The sequence below is a fragment of the Convolutriloba macropyga genome, chromosome 8, assembly GCF_964194025.1.
Source record: "Convolutriloba macropyga chromosome 8, txConMacr16.3, whole genome shotgun sequence".
NCBI classification, from domain to species: domain Eukaryota; kingdom Metazoa; phylum Xenacoelomorpha; order Acoela; family Convolutidae; genus Convolutriloba; species Convolutriloba macropyga.
The window spans coordinates 12434258-12452016 of NC_134475.1; the positions used below are offsets into that span (position 1 = coordinate 12434258).

Genomic DNA, 17759 nt, shown 5'->3' on the forward strand with positions numbered 1-17759 from the left:
CTTATCACAGGGAACTGAGATTGGTAATTTCTGCAGTTTGCTAGCAGAGCAGTGCACTTCAATGCTTCTTCGTAAATCTGTTGAAAACCTCGTAACACATCCAATGCAAACGGCTCAAATAGTAACCCCTGACAAGAACAACTCTGCTCTTAAACTTAAAAATTACTTAAAATAAATTTTATGATAATATACAACTTACCAACCGGTTTTTTTCCCCAGGCTGGACGGAACGTTTCTGGTACGTTGGAAGAAAAACACAAAATATAGATTAACGTTTTGTCACATCAGAGCGCATTTTCATTTTCCTGCAGAAAAATGGATCACCATAACATTATAGGTCATAATACAATTAAAAATCCGATTTGAGGAAAACTCTTTACAGCTTTCTACTGAAAACCAACTTTTGCGAAAAAAAGTCATTTTGAGCTACAATATGTGTGCAAGTAATGAACGGCTACGGACCTTGTTGAAAACAAATTCCCTTTTGACAATAATTGGAAATATTTTTGTAGTTTTATTAAGTGTGGGACTTATTTTGGGAAATTTTACGTTCCAAAAATATGGAAACGGCGATGCAATGGGCCAGGCGTTCAATCTCCAAATTCTCAACGAAGGTATTGCTATGTTTTACGCTGTGTCTGGTTTGGCAATTTTAGTCTCAATAGCAGGAGTTTTTGGCACAGTGTTCAAACTTCGGGACTTTATGCTAGTTTACGTTTGTTCGACGATGTTATCTTTGATGGTTTTTGTTTTATCGTTATCCATCTTTCTCGGGGCTTTGATGAGTATGTTGGAGAACTTGGAAAGTTTCCTGTTTATTAGTATGTGGGGTTATAATGGGTTATCGGGTACAAATGTGGACTCAATCGCCTGGAATTATCTCCAGTCTGCTTTAGAAACTTGCGGTGTGAACAGTTACAAAGATTGGGCTAATATGACGTATAACCAAACAGGTATTTTGCTAACGGTTCTACTTTGAATTCTGTCAATTTATTTTATCCGAGCCTACCCCCATCCATATTTTTTTAAACTCCGATATCCTTTCATACAACAAACTTCTCGCGCAAAAACCCTTTCCAACGCCCTAAGAGTCTTGAGAATTAATCATTAGACTATTTACCCAAACCCTACGTATCCCTTATTTTGATCGTTAATTGCACCAATGATATACGTAATTAAAGTCTGCGCGAAATAATGGGGGGGGGGGTTATAACTAACGATATCTTGGGTGTCGCGATCACCAATATAGGTGTTTTCTACTTCTAAACTTAGTTTAGAACTGTAACTTCCAAAGTTTCCAATTATACAACTTTCACATTAATTGAAAGTTACAGGATTTGATATTTTGGACGTTACAGTTGATGATCAGTACCAAATTTAAAATTACCGAGACTAATAAGAAATCCAATTTAAATGCCCCAAAAAATGAGCATAATGGCCAAATTTGGAGAAAGTTCACAAGCACCTCTGCTGTTGCTGAAAAGATTTGTTATGTTACATTTAGATTACATGTCCCCATTAGAATGTAATTTTCATTTTATCTGGAGAATTGACCTGTTTTTCATAATCATTTAGGGGGCTTTGTGAGTCAGCCTGCCAAGTTCCCTGTCACGTGCTGCAAGGGATTCAACCAAATCATAAACCCATCAGATTTCTTAAACAAAGACGCCGACTTAACCTTGATCACAGAGCAATTTCTAACCCAATGCTACGTGATTGACTTTCCTCAAAAAGTGAACAGCGAGGGAACTAAAAGCGCCCTTGAGAGAAGATTCAAAAACGTAATGGCTGTTGTGTCTGCTCTGGTTTCAGTGACGTCATTGCTTCAATTGGCTCTTATGTGGGCTGGTCGGATGGTTATGCATCAGATTAACGTTGAGAAAGACTCATGAAAACTTTCGATCAGATTTGGCAACTTTTTAAAACTGACTCTTTTTTGAAGTCACTCCTTCGACTCTTTCTTGAGTTTTTCCCATTACAGAACCCCTTTTACCTATCATGGTTCAACATGTACGCCTACACCCCCAAAAAAATTGTTTTTATACTAGAATGAGGGGACTGTGTATAATTTCGTGGGGCTTCTGTAGTGAGAAAGAGTCATTTCTACTCATAATCGCAAAAAAGGAGGCGGCACGTAGGATTAAAGACATGGTTGTGGTCTGTTGGATCAGAACATAGCTGTTTGGGTCTTTCCCATTATAGCCCCCACCCCCCAAGAAATTATAGCCCCTGCATTAAGGTACATTTAAGGTATGGGGGTATGACGTGCAAGACCCAAACATCTAAATTCCTATCCGAATAATTCGCACACCACCATTGTTAGGTTTTGAAAATGAGGTGATGAAAGCAAATGTGATATTATATGATAAAATAAAATGATAATTGTTTTATTATAAAGGTTAATTACCGTTGTTCATTTTTAGCTATGTAGCTAGGGTTTTTGTTCATCATAAGACAACAGTCGACACTGGAGGGGGATAAGAATAGTGCCTTTGAATAATATTAGGACAAGAATTTTAGTTTAAGTTTGTCCATATCATGAAAAAAATGTAATCGGATCCTGAATGAATTTTTCTCGCTGCTATCGATAAGGCGAGACGAAATACTCACGATCAATTTGTTCTCCAGTTCCGCACTCAAAGACTATCAATGTTTTTTTAAAAAATATTTAAAAACATAGTCTCATCAGTATCATTTGTCAAATTTGGGACACAATTTGTCACAAAGTCAACAGCTGGAAGACGCGAAGTAATTTCAGAGCTAGCATTTTGGAACTGAAAAATTGCGATCATTGCAACCCTATGAAAGTTCAACACCAAAACGAGAATGAGAAAGCACTTTTAACAATTTAAAAAGTTTACTGAAAAAATATTTCAAGCATCTAACCACATATGCAGATTTATTTTTGGTAGCCTTGAAAACGTGTCTAAGTAGGCAGGGCCCCTCTCGCCTTTCGTCCGGGAGGGCGCTAATCCACATTTGTTTCGACCCCTCTCGGGGGGAACTATATACTCAAATGGGTTTTTTATTGTTCAGTCAATTTTGACCGATTGATATATTCATCGTATAGAGAGAGAGAGAGAGAGAGAGAGAGAGAGAGCGAGAGATGTGAGTGATATCATTAAAAAACCCATCCAATGTAGAATATGGAATGAAAATGATTTTTTTGAATTTCGTTTTTTAGAGCGAGTTATCGCTGTTCAAATTTTTGTGAATATTGAGACTAACTTTTTTCACATTTTAAAAATATGTTAAAAATGTTAACAAAAGTGTCGTTGATTTGATTTTCAAAGAAAAAAAAGTGTTTTTGACTATTTTGATTAAGTTTTTTCGGCTAAAACTTTCGCTAAATATTTCAAATTTTCCATCAAAAACTGCTCGACATAAGATTTTTTGGTACACCTTAAAAAAATTTCCGGGATGTACAAACACAAAAACACTAAAACAATCTTTGTAAACCCAAAAAAGGCTAGTTCTTATTCCACTTCCATTGAAAGTGCTCTGGAATTTACTTCTGTTGTTTTCTGCCAGTTCTTCTCGATGATTATCAAAAACGCAGCATTTATTTTTGACTTTTTTAAAAAAAGTTATCTATATCTGTGACATTTGAAACAATTAAGGGTTCAAAATGGACAAACAGCAAACGAAAGGCTAATTTTGTTCCAATCGTGGACTGTTACAACTCAAAACCACTTCGGATTGTAATCAGTCGGTCTGATTTAAAAAGAATTCGATCTTTATTTTTTGAAAAAAAGAATTAAGTAATTCAAATCAAATCTCACCGGTGATAGGTCCAATTGGCTGCCTAAGTAGTTCAATTTTTTGAATCTAGCTTTTTTACACGAATTTACCTTGGTTTGCCTTTAAAAAACAATTTGTTTTTTAAATAAACGATGGCTTTTTGAACTTTGTCTCTATTTTTCTCTTAATTTGGACAGCTTGTAGCTTAGTAAAGAAAGAATTCAAGTTCAACCTTTATTGCCGTTTTACGCATTTCTTAATGTTTTTCTGGCTTTGATATAACCAGAACTAGCATTTTTTTTACTTTTATGCACTTCCCATTTTTCACGAATTTATTATTTTTATTTCAAATTGTCACATCATTGGCAGTTTACACAACATATTACTGGCGTTCAAACAAATTAGAATTGAACGAATAAAATTTTTTATAGATACAGATTATGGTTTCAACGGCTTCCGTGCAAATTTCTTGAAGAATTTAATAGAGGTTTTTCTTTATTTTTGACTCTAATTGTCGTTTTCCCTTTGAATTTTAGTCGTATGAAAACTCCTGGAGAGTGGCAGGTCTCATTGGCTTTAGAGGATTCGTTGAGCCTATATTCCGATTAGAGTAGATGGCTTCATGTTGATGAGCTGGGTTTCATAATGTGGGGCTTTTCACAACGTCAATGAGCTGGGTCGGATTTTTAAGTGCTAACGTTTCTTATCGAACCTCTTTTATTCTTATTTAATCTTTTATTGAGACTTATTTAAAACAACTCTAAAATCAAAAATCATTTCTTATTTAATGAAAGTCTTTTTTAACGATAGCTTTTTATGACAACAATCAGTTCTGAAAGAGCAGAGACAAATTTCACATGGTTAAGGAGCCCAAAATTGTATAACAGAGGGTTATTGCTCAGATTCCAATTTAATCTTTATGTGCTGCTTCTGCTGAAGATATTTTAGTTTTCAAAAAAGCGGGGTTGCTGTGCACTACCTAATATGTTAAAAATGTTAACAATAGTGTCGTTGATTTAATTTTCAAAGAAAAAAGTGTTTTTGACTACTTTGATTTAGTTTTTTTGGCTAAAACTTTCGCTAAGTATTTCAAATTTTTCATCAAAAACTGCTCGACATAAGATTCTTTGGTTCACCTTAATAAAATTTCCCGGATGTACAAACACAAGACCTCTAAAACAATCTTTGTAAACCCAAAAAAGACAAGTTCTACTTCCAGTTCCATTGAAAGTGCTCTGGATTTTATTGCTGTTGTTTTTTGCCAGTTCTCGATAATTATCAAAAACGCAGCATTTATTTTTGATTTTTTTTTAAAAAGTTATCTATATCTGTGACGTTTTGAACAATTAAGTGATCAAAAAGGACAAACAGCAAACATGAGGCTAGTTTTGTTCCAATCTTGGACTGTTACAACTCAAAACCACTTCGGATTGTAATCAGTCGGTCATTTTTAAAAAGATTTCAATCTCTATTTTCTTTGAAAAAAAGAACAGAGTAATTCAAATCAAATCTCACCGGTGATTGGTCCAATTGGCTGCCTAAGTAGTTCAATTTTTCTGAATCTACATTTTTACACGAAAACACCTTGGTTTGCCTTCAAAAAATAATTTGATTTATAAATAAACTATGGCTTTTTGAACTTTGTCTCTATTTTTCTCTTAATTTGGTCAGCTTGTAGCTTAGTAAAGAAAGAATTCAAGTTCAACCTTTTTTTGCCGTTTTACGCATTTCCTAATGTTTTTCTGGCTTTGATATAACCAGAAGTAGCATTTTTTTTACTTTTATGCACTTCCCATTTTTCACGAGTTTATTATTTTTATTTCAAATTGTCACATCATTGGCAGTTTACACAACATATTACTGGCGTTCAAACAAATTAGAATTGAACGAATCAAATTTTTTATAGATACAACGGCTTATTATGGATTCAACGGCTTCCGCACAACTTTCTTGAAGAATTTAATAGAGGTTTTTCTTTATTTTTGACTCTAATTGTCGTTTTCCCTTTGAATTTTAGTCGGATGAAAACTCCTGGAGAGTGGCAGGTCTCATTGGCTTTAGAGGATTCGTTGAGCCTATATTCCGATTAGAGTAGATGGCTTCATGTTGATAAGCTGGGTTTCATAATGTGGGGCTTTTCATAATGACAATGAGCTGGGTCGGATTTTTAAGTGCTAACGTTTCTTACCGAACCTCTTTTATTCTTATTTAATCTTTTATTGAGACTTATTTAAAACAACTCTATAATCAAAAATTTTGCAAGCATGCGGTAGTTGTACATTCTGCCCAGCTGATAGCTAAGGTTGAAGTACACGCGAAGCACTAAATCGATTTGCAGTTCAGTATTATTAACAATTTCTCTCATTATCGCGTTCGATGAAGACCCGTGAAATACTGCAAGAACTCCAAAAAAGACTGCATAGACGAAATGAGTGTTATTTCTTATTTAACGATAGCTTTTTATGACAACAGTCAGTTCTGAACGAGCAGTGATCAATTTCACTTGGTTAAGGAGCCCAAAATTGTATAACAGAGACAGAGGGTTATTGCTCAGATTCCAATTTAATCTTTATGTGCTGCTTCTGCTGAAGATATTTTAGTTTTCAAAAAAACGGGGTTGCTGTGCACTACCTAATATGTTAAAAATGTTAACAATAGTGTCGTTGATTTAATTTTCAAAGAAAAAAGTGTTTTTGGCTACTTTGATTTAGTTTTTTTGGCTAAAACTTTCGCTAAGTATTTCAAATTTTTCATCAAAAACTGCTCGACATAAGATTCTTTGGTTCACCTTAATAAAATTTCCCGGATGTACAAACACAAGACCACTAAAACAATCTTTGTAAACCCAAAAAAGACAAGTTCTACTTCCAGTTCCATTGAAAATGCTCTGGATTTTATTGCTGTTGTTTTTTGCCAGTTCATCTCGATAATTATCAAAAACGCAGCATTTATTTTTGATTTTTTTTTAAAAAAGTTATCTATATCTGTGACATTTTGAACAATTAAGTGATCAAAAAGGACAAACAGCAAACATGAGGCTAGTTTTGTTCCAATCTTGGACTGTTACAACTCAAAACCACTTCGGATTGTAATTAGTCGGTCATTTTTAAAAAGATTTCAATCTCTATTTTCTTTGAAAAAAAGAACAGAGTAATTCAAATCAAATCTCACCGGTGATTGGTGCAATTGGCTGCCTAAGTAGTTCAATTTTTCTGAATCTACATTTTTACACGAAAACACCTTGGTTTGCCTTCAAAAAATAATTTGATTTATAAATAAACGATGGCTTTTTGAACTTTGTCTCTATTTTTCTCTTAATTGGGTCAGCTTGTAGCTTATTAAAGAAAGAATGCTTCTTCTTTCTATTGAATTCAAGTGTAACCTTTATTGCCGTTTTACGCATTTCTTAATGGTTTTCTGGCTTTGATATAACCAGAACAAACATTTTTTTTACTTTTATGCACTTCCTTTTTTTCACGAAATTATAATATTTTTTTCAAATTGTCACATCATTGGCAGTTTAGACAACATATTACTAGCGTTCAAACAAATCAGAATTGGACGAATCAAATTTTTTATAGAGACAGATTATGGTTTAAACGGCTTCCGCACAACTTTCTTGAAGAATTTAATAGAGGTTTTTTTTACATTTGACTCTTATTGTCGTTTTCGCTTTGAACTTTAGCCGTATAAAAACTCCTGGAAAGTGGCAGGTCTCATTGGCTTTAGAGGATTCGTTGAGCCTATATTCCGATTAGAGTAGATGGCTTCATGTTGATGAGCTGGGTTTCATAATGTGAGGCTTTTCATAATGTCAATGAGCTGGGTCGGAACTTTATGTGCTAACGTTTCTTACCGAACCTCTTTTATTCTTATTTAATCTTTCATTGTGACTTATTAAAAACAACTCTATAATAAAAAAAATTTGCATTCTGCCCAGCTGATAGCGAAAGTTAAAGTACACGCGAAGCGCTAAATCAATTTGCAGTTCATTATTATTGACAATTTCTCTCATTATCGCGTTCTTTGAAGACCCGTGAAAAACTCCAAGAATTCCAAAAAGATTGCATAGACAAAATGAGTGTTATTTCTGATTTAATGAAAGTCTTATTTCCGATAGCTTTTTATGACAACAGTCAGTTCTGAACGAGCAGTGATCAATTTCACATGGTAAAGGAGCCCAAAATTGTATAACAGTTGGTTATTGCTCAGATTCGATTTTAATCTTTATTTGCTGCTTCTGCTGAAGTTATTTTAGTTTTCAAAAAGCGGGGTCGCTGTGCACTACCTAATATTACTGGGAAGCTTAAACTTTAAAGACACCAGTTTGAGTTTTTGTAACAAAGTTTTCTTTCAAATTTATCAGATATCTATCTTATTGAAGGCAGTTACTCTACTACTGAAATTGAGGGCTGTAAATTGTATAAATAATTGTTTCACAAAAAACAAAAATCTGTTCTTTATGTTGTATAACGGCTGTTATACTATCGAAGACAAGGAAAGATTAACACAGCTGAGTCCGTTTCAGCCATCTGAAATCAATTGGGATATTACGTTTGAAATCTGAAATATATTCAAATCTGATGCCACGCAGAAAATGTCCATTATTGTTGATCAACAACAGTCAATTGTAAAACCAGTTGTAAAGAATGTGCTGCAATTTTGTAGGGCATTTTCCAAGTGTTCATACTCTGCACTACGATTTCGCTGACAGTGAAGGTAGTGCAAATTTGAGTTTCAGTTTCACTTCATGTTTGATAATCATTTACTATTATTAATATGTAAAAATTATCTATCTAGAATACAGCAATGAATTTTGTCTGCCAGGCTTTTCAAACTTCCCCGCTTGATTTGACCTTGAGTTTTTCTGTTTAGTTACCAAGCTCGGCCATAACATTGTTGGCTTTGTTTTTGATCGCAAAAACAAAATTATTGATTGGTATTATACTAGCCAGTTTCACTACAGGTTTCTTGTAGAGTCCCTTGTTCGTTCGAACTATCGCTGGTGTCGCTGTCCGTTCGGAAATCCCACCGTCACACCCATTGATGATCCCCGTAACTTGACCCTATTATTAAAGATCCCCGTAACTATGGCCCTCGTAACATGACTATAGCATTCTTTATCATCGTTGTCTTCGATCAGTTGAACCAGATTACTTTCCTGGAGGTTTTGTTCAACAAAGATAGATATTTTTTGCTTTTATCCAAAGTTTGCAAATACTTGTTTTGAAATCTTTCCCATATGAGGTTTGCTTAAGCTTGAATGTGTCGAAGGAGTTTTCGATGATCAACAAACCCTTCCTGTGCATGGTAGATAGGGCAAGCAAACATTCCTGTTGCCCAGACCAAATTGATTGAGAATCAAATCCTCCAAGCCATTAGCATCTGAACTGACTAAAGTCAACGGTCTTCATGCGTTGTTCTTCACAACTTCTAACTAATAGTTCCCTCAGTCAACAAAATGAATGAATGCTGGTGGGTTGGACTGCCTTTTAATTCCTCAGTGAATTGGGTGTTGAGCAATCACTTCTTTGTTCCATGCCGCAATGTACTCTGCAAAATCTCGTTCAGCTCCAACAAAATTTGTCCCATAGTTGATGATATTCTACTTTCTTTGCCTCTTTTTGAAATAAATCACAGGATTGCATTGAGACAACTCCCTGTATTACTACACCAACCTGTGTGAAACTTCTATATGTACCGTTCTTACAGTTAGACATGTGAACAGACAACACCATTGCACTTCATTCTTTTGCGCATTATTCAAATTGAAAGGGCGAAAGTGTTTCATTCCAACATTTGTAAGGGCTGTTGAGGCATCTAACCGCTCTAGCGTTAAATATGCATGCCAATACTGGTGGTCTCATTTGAACTTGACACGTTCTGCAAGTAACACACTTGTTCTTGATTGATTGTAAGGCCTTTCGTATGCTTAGGATCTATAATCTCTGCTGAGCAAGGTTTTGTACTTGCTCATTTCTTTTGTGCTGATCGTATTTGTGCTCGTTTTGCTGAATAACTCAACTGCATGTTTTCAAAGTAGCAAAATTGGATGTTTTGCTTTGAAGTACAATTGATTTTGTGGCCTGTAGGATACCAAGTTTATGACAGAAAAATTGACTTTCACTTCTTAAAGTTTAAATTCACTCTTTTAAACTAAACTCTCTGCCGCGAAGTTTAATGAGCAAAGAAATCGTATTATGGTTTCTCTAATTTTAATTATCATCCTCCGCTCTCACCTATCCCGGTCGGATCTTTTCTGTTTGTGCCCCCCAATACGTTACGCAGTACCTATTTACAAAGCACGTCTCATTACACAGTTATATAAAAAACACATTATATAAAAAATTGGCTCGTGTGTCTGGGGGGTCGCAAATAATTTTCACCCACAAAGCTGGTGAGTTGAGGGGGGGGGACACAGACAGAAAAGATCCAAATTTTCTTTTTTAGTTCCTAATATATGTCATATATCATCTAAAGCTGTGCACCTACATTTGAACATCACTGTTTCCTTTTAAGTTTTAGAGCCCTTGTTTTTCGTCACTCTGGTCCGACAAAAAAGCAATGCAAATGGAAAAATGCGCGTATACATTTACCACTTTTACTCCTACTTCTACCATTGGTGACCGCTATTTTAGTCATATCTCTCGATATCAAAGTCAAATCGGGCGTTGAGCTGCTGGGAATAAATTTGCATTTAATTTCCTGCTGATGTGGATATTTCAGACTATACTTTTTACGCTCCAAATTGTTATCAATTTACGAAATAAACAAATATCATCAGCGGTAGTTTTTTGATATTCAATAACTTCATGATAATAAGAATCTGTTCTTCGAGGGGCATCAAATGAAACAAACTCAGAAATCGGATCTATTCAGTTTCGGATATCTATCAGTGTGCTGCAGGGTTTATACAGCACTGTTATAAATTATATTATATGGCACATTTAACGTGTAAAAGATAGCTCGTGCATCTGAGGGGGAGTAAAAGTTATATACTTACTATGCTATGGGGGCGGGAAAGGGGGATGGCTGGGTGGGGTGTCCGAAAGGGAATGGATCCCAAAATTGTTTTTACTCACACAAACAGATTCTGAGAGTTTTCCACAGATCTTATCACGCTTTGAAATTTGTTATCCAAAAGTTACAGCTTCATCGAATCCTGAAAACCCTTTTTGCCGATGATGCGCTTCAAACTGAGCCACCAAACTTTCAAAAGCGTTCAACAGCTGACCAGACAAACAATCCGGATCACTCTTCGTCCAAGGCGACCAGTCTCTTTTGGATGTGTGATCCACGACTATCCACAAACACTTATGCCTTTCAAAGCTAGAACTAAAATACAGATAGAAAACCAAAGTTATGGTTTGCAAGGTAAGTCCACAAAGCAAGGCAAGGTAAGCCCCCCCCCCCCCCCCAGCTTAGTGAGCATAAATTTTTTATGACCCCCAGGCGCACGTGCTATCTTCTTACATAGTAACGTGCTATATAACAAATAATTTGTAACTGGGGGTCATAGCAAACACTGGGGGGGGGGGACAGAATGCATCCCAGTTTTCCCACCCAAGCACATAACTCACGCTCCTTTACAGCAAAATAGATGCTAGAAAAAATTGACAATCACTGATAGACCTTCGTTACGCTAGTTGATTGAAAACGTATCATAACTAAAATCTATAACTTTCGAGCCGGTGGCACTAAAAATGACTGGCTTCAATTTCTGGTGGTCCATATGTGTATTTTTTGAAAAAAGATATAAATTGAAAAAAAAAACAACTTTTTCGTAGATTTTAAATTTTTCGTCACCTAGATCGTAGATTTTAACAAAATGTATGGAAAAATTATCTGTAAACTAATTTATCTAAAAGGTGAGAATTTGCTAAAGTATGAAACGTGTTGGCCGACTTTCAGTATCGGCATTGTTTTTTTCCTGTAGCCGGCTCGGCCAACAAATAATGGTCACCCCGGCTTAAAGATGGATGTTCTTTCAATCTTTGTTTTTTTTTTTAAACAGAACTTTAATTTAAACTTTGAAAAGAGCTCCATTTTGAGAAGAATTAGAATTTTTGGGTTAGAATTACATGCTACTGACCTATTGTTTTGAAAAACGTATCAAATTTTGTTCTGGTGAAAATATCTCGGAAAGATTTTTATTTTTTTTTGTTTTGTCTGGTAGACGAACATGGTCACCTGTTTTCTGTTTGCATTGTAAATATATTATGGAAATATTGTTCTTTTGAGAAAAAATTATTTTATAAATAATTATGAGGTAAATTACAAAACAGAGGAAAGGTTAAGCCATTTTCAAAAATGTTATTAATTACTCTCTAGCGAAGTTTATATCCATTAGTCCTATTGGTCTTTAAAAAAAATTAATGTACTACTAATTTTTGTCTGCTTTTTTTTCTGACGGATAAACTTTTCGCAATATTTTTTCTTGAGAAACGGGATAAATTATAAATCGTATGGACATGAAGTAGTCGTGAATTTCGCTTAGCGCCTTGCGAGATATAGTTTCAAACTGGAAGGGTGGTTTGACAAGCTTTAACAGTCTTCATTCATGGGCATAGCCTACAAGGGAAATTTTAGAAGGTATATATGTAATCTTCAATCCTCCCCCCCCCCCCCCCGCTTTTTATGTCTCGAGCATAAAGTTAAGTTTGATTTTTTTATTTCTGCTTTGCTTTGATTACCAAAAATGGTTCCCCTTACTATTGGAAATACGCAAATCTGAAACTTCCGATCAAAAAATAAAAAAAATAAAGCACAGTCGACTACAGAGGCCTCACTCCATTTCATTCTGCTGACCCCAATAAACGGGAAAAAGAATTTCTGTTTGACAAATGCACGCAAAACGAGTAGACAAATAACACGGGCCGAAGTTTCACCCTTTAATCCGTCACTAATTCTTAATTAGTGGTGATTAGGTTTTAATGCCTATTTCACTCCTATTCATTGCGGAAAAGAGGGTAAGAGTGTAATTATAAAAATTACACTGTATTGACACTCTTTTCGCCACTCTTTTTACACTTTTGCAAAGAGTGTAATTTAGAGCGGACTGATAAAAAACTACACTCTTGCACAATTACCATTATAGCCAAATGGAAACAGCAAACCCTAGAGTCAGTTGGCGCAATGGTTAATGCTGACAGTGAAAGTAACATGTTCGACACGGCTGAAGATGAGGGGATCAATCATAATTAACTTCTTATTTAATTAGGATATTTCCACATTTATTTTCTAAAATTACACTATTATAATGACACTCTTCTACCATCAATTAAGCGGAAAAACATTGTTGTATTTCTTTTAATTTATACAGTCTACACCCCCCCCCCGTTTTTTGCCCGAGAATCGATTATAAAGCTATATTGTCAACATTTATTTTTATATTAAATTAATCAGCACCATGTAATATGCCAACACAAAAAAGATAACCATTGTAGCGACAAAGAAAACAATGAAGTTAGGATAATAGTCATCCCTACTTAATAACAAGTCAGTCGATATATGAGTGGGGAAAATGAACATTAAAAAAAGGAAGAGAATCAGTGATTTTGCAGAAAAATTTTGATTTATAAATTGTGCCACAATTTACATGAAAACAGAAGTCTGGAAAAAACTTTAAGCACTTTAAAGCAGCATCATATTTTTTTAATTAGACATCTATCTACTCGGACTTCGTAAAAAAACTGACCAGTAAAACAACTATATTTTCAATTAGGTAGCCTTCCAGTTAGACAGTTCTGTATCGGAAAAAACAACAGGAGTAATTGCAATATAAATTATTTAAAATATTAGTTTTCGTTTGTTTCAGTTAATGGATGTTTTCTGGTCTGCAAATTTCAGAATTAAAATTTAGTTTACTATGGAAGTTTTTCACAAATACTTTGGTTTCAAATCAGCTTTAAATTTGTACTGTAAATCAATTATGAATCGAAGAAAGGAAACTAAATATTCGGAAAACTTGATTGAAATTAATAATAAAACAGAAGTAAGCCAATTATTTTGTCTGCTGAGTTATAAAGTGATATGTCACAAAAAGAAAGAGTTACATAAATTGTCAAAGCCGTGAAAAATTTTGATTAATACACACTTAGAGATTACAAAAATCAGATCACAAATTATATGCCACATTGTTCAGCTGTAATTGAGCAGAACTCTGATATCGGTTTTCACATCTGATAAATTTTGCCATGACAAATTTTCCAAAGAAATTTTCTTCTTTAAATTGTTATAAATACAGAAATTGATAAATATTTTCTGCAGAAAAATTACAATGAAACCAAAAGGGATACCTTGTTGTTTAAAACGAGATGCTAGAACATGTCACTTTGCCTAAAAAAGGCATTCCAGATCTCAATGGGCACCAAAATAACCAATGGTAAACCAAAAGCAACAAACAATTTTTGATTTTGTTTGTAAATAAAAAAACTGTTTTGAATTAATTAATGGAAAAATTCTTGGCTGAGAGATGAAAAAGCCTGAATTATGAGGTTTGCTCGCATCTGTATCAAAATATCTGACGGCAGAAAATTCTTTTTTGAGCCTTATTCAGCTTTGTTTTACCAAAAAATCAAAATCAAAACTATTTTTCTTGAATAATTTCTGGTGGTTAAGTAGAATTAACAAAATTCTCAATTTAAAAAAAATGATACAAAATTTTAATTTTGAGTTACAATTTTTTCTTATGTGAAAAAAATTAAGCTTATTATTTAACTAGTAACTATCGCAAATTGGAGACGTTTGCTAAAATAAACATTTACACCTCTGCTAATCAGAAGCAAAACTTGTTTTTCTGCAAATTTCATAAATCTCTAAATAAAATAAATAATATCAAAAACGTTCAAAAAACCCACTTTTTGTTAAAACGGCTAATGTACTAAAAAGATTATGTGTGCTCTTTATCGCTTTTTCATTTTTATGTATTAAAAGATTAACCTGATTAAATGTGATTTTTTTCAATCTAGAAGGCCATCGGCCGGAAATGGTCCAATTGTTAGTTTTGTCTTTTGCTTTAACGTTACCGTTCATAGTTACTTCATTGTTATAAGGTTTACCCTAAAAATTGATAAATTGTTTATCCGCACAAAAGTACCGCAAAAAATACCGATTGCGTGTTTTCCACCAACACAAGTAATATACAACTGACATCCTCATGAGATTTTATTACAAATCAACGTAATGAACAAAAGCAAAACGTTCACAAATTTGTTGGGTGGTGAGAAATCATAAAAGACAAATAATTGTTTTATTTTTTAAATTAAAATTTGGTTTTAGGCGTTTGCAGAAGCACAAAAAAAATATCGTGCTTGTTTGGAGTTCTTTAGCAATAGATAGAGCGTGTTGTTTATCAATAATTCGTTTTAGCTCAATCTGATTTTCACTATAATTGTTTCCACGTTGACATCAAAAAGTCATGGAAAAATTGTGAACAACTCATAAAAATACAGCATTCCAATACAATCCAAATCTTTTGGAAAAAGACTTGGATTGTAAAAAAAACCAGGACGAGACCAATAATAGATTCGCTAACGCTTTGCAGCGAAAATGAAATTAATTATTTGACTATTCAGGAATTAATCATATTACAAATTACGAAATGAGCTTTCCTCTTCGAACGATCAACGACAATTTTCTTCACGGAAAAATATGATGAGATGCGGTCGGAATATTGTGAGCGTACGCTCTTGTTATTGAAGTCTAATTTTTGATTTAGGTCTGCTGTTGTTCCCCCTCCTAGCCGTGTTCCTTGTTTACGTGGCAATCAACAAACACAAACAAGACAAATTGAACAGCCTCCTGTCGTGTGAAGAAAGACCCAGAACACTTTCCAATTTCGACATATTCATCATAGAGCATGGACAACTGTTCCCTAGTGAACTTTAATCGAAAGATTATTGTAAAGTTGTTAATAAAGTTGGCAAAGATTATGGTAAAGTTATCATGGCAAAGTTCGAGAAAATAAATTCATTGCTCCTAGTGTTTTTTGTACTGAATAAAAAGAAAGACTTTAGCTATTTTCACAACGTGTACTTTAAAAACGACCCCCGATTAAGGCGATACGATGCAACCGATTAAGGCGATACGATGCGATTAAGGCGATACGATGCAGCGATACGATGATCATGTTTAAGTTATCATTAAATTTGAATTTCTTCGCAAATTTTGTACTCTGATATCTCCCACGCTTCGTTTTTGACCCATTTTTGTTGAGATTAAGCGAACTCCGTGTTGTGGATAGCAAAATAATTACCGGTGCAAATTTAGGCAGAGCTTGACCAGAACCAACTGCGCATGTCATTTGCACATTTTTTCAAATTTGGAACTAAATTGCAAAATTGTGCAAAATAACAATCGTGGAGTAAAAATAGGTTTATTTGGCCTTACCGAAGAAAATGTTGCATAAAGACTGCCAGTTTGATTGACAGTAGCTTTGGACTAAGATAATATGTTCAAAATTCTTTTATTTGCTATTCTCTTTGCGATGGGTCTTTTATTTTTGAGGTTAAAATGGTTCACCACCCAAAAATGGATTTTTTCATTGAAATGAGAACGATTTTATTAGCTCTCAAACGAAGTTTGGGGCAGTTGTATTTGTTTCGCAGTCTTTTTTCGGTTTTTCGAATGATCAAATTTTGGAAAAAAATCCACATTTTCTGTGAAAACGAACAAAGTTAAATGATCAGACTTTGAAATTATGGTTAAGATAGTATTTGTGTGCAAATTTTGTCTAAGAAACAGTCGCAGATGAATGTTGTTTTGCGACGCCTAAATAATGACATCCTAGCGTCCGCAATTAAGAGTAGTTTATGCATAGTTTGTCACAAAGATTTCATTAGTTTTCTTAGTATAGATAATTTAGGCTGCAAAATCACTGCAGATTTAACTTCATAAAGTTCTTAGTTTTTCTTTTCGGCATAGCGCAAAGTCGGTTGAAGATTTCCGTACATCGACAAGGGTTTCAACTCACAAACAATAGACAATTCATTTGATATTTAAATTAAGCATTATTCATATCAAGTTGTGGTTCAAGTGTATCTATGAATAATTCAACTATTGCGACATAGCTGTCGCTTTGTTACATCTGCAAGTAAGTGCTTAAGGACGTCTAGGCTTCCCCAAGCAAGGTCTATAAATGCATTTCCATGTCCACAAAATTTATCTAAAGTGTGCCAACTAAAAAAATGCACCCATATCTAAACATTTGGCGTCTGAAGCATTCTGAATTCAAATTGCAAATAACATGCACCCACTAAGCTTGGGGGGGGGGGGCGCACAAACTGAAAATCATCCCATTTTTTTGTCTGAAGCTTTCAATGTTTCCTTCTCAACAACAGGATGCTCAAGTAGAGCCTCGAAGTGATGCGCAGGTAAAGAAAACTCCTTGGAGTACTAGTCTTCACGTGTACAATTCACCAAAGTTGATGAGATGGCATATAATCATGATGCAATGGGCATTTTTTGGCAGCTAGAACCCCCGACTCATCCTCTTTTGCAATTAGGCTTCCTGTTGTTATGCTCTCTACAACCCAGCTGGCTACAAAAGTTAACCGCTAACTTGTCCCTTGAAAGCAGTTCGCCTGATATTAGTCGGTAATTATGTTTTCAGTTCTACCGAGCATATGGTTAAAATTTTCATTGTAGTAATTCAATAAAACTATTTTATACAAATCGTGGTTTTTCCCGACAAGCAGATAGAACTTTGTTGGCGATTGGTTCAAATTTTTTTTAATTTTGAAAGTTTGTTATTTTTTTTATAGTTTTTTGCAACTTGAGTTAAAAAAATGCAGTAATTTACTATAACAGTTTATCACAACACGAGCAAAGCAGCGTTGCAGTTGGCTTGCTGTTCGGCTATTCAAATATATTTGTACGAATCAATAAAGAGATGGTTATTTCCTCATTTAATATATATCCGAAAAAAGATATCCAACCCATTAAAAATTTTGTACAGAAATTGTACAAATTGAGAATTTTTTCAAACACTGAAAATGCGATTATTGAACTCTGATTGT

At 34.4% G+C, this 17759-nt stretch overlaps 2 protein-coding genes across 5 annotated transcripts in view; one reads left to right on the top strand and one right to left on the bottom strand.

Moving 5' to 3' along the window:
* The window catches only part of LOC142344474 (calmegin-like), a 149643-nt gene that overhangs the window by 110570 nt on the left and 21314 nt on the right, over positions 1 to 17759 (bottom strand). The gene's annotated exons all lie outside the window — the stretch shown is intronic.
* Positions 10377 to 15723, top strand: LOC142343941 (uncharacterized). 4 transcript variants are annotated; one of them, XM_075395341.1, is made up of 3 exons: positions 10377 to 10527; positions 10832 to 11115; positions 15461 to 15723. In XM_075395341.1, the coding sequence occupies exons 2-3, from the start codon at positions 10923 to 10925 to the stop codon at positions 15628 to 15630; spliced, it is 363 nt and encodes a 120-aa protein (XP_075251456.1). In that variant the 5' UTR covers positions 10377 to 10527; positions 10832 to 10922; the 3' UTR covers positions 15631 to 15723. The 4 variants fall into 4 exon arrangements, with proteins under 4 accessions (XP_075251456.1, XP_075251458.1, XP_075251457.1 ...); XM_075395343.1 differs by having other exon boundaries at positions 10852 to 11115; XM_075395342.1 differs by having other exon boundaries at positions 10381 to 10619.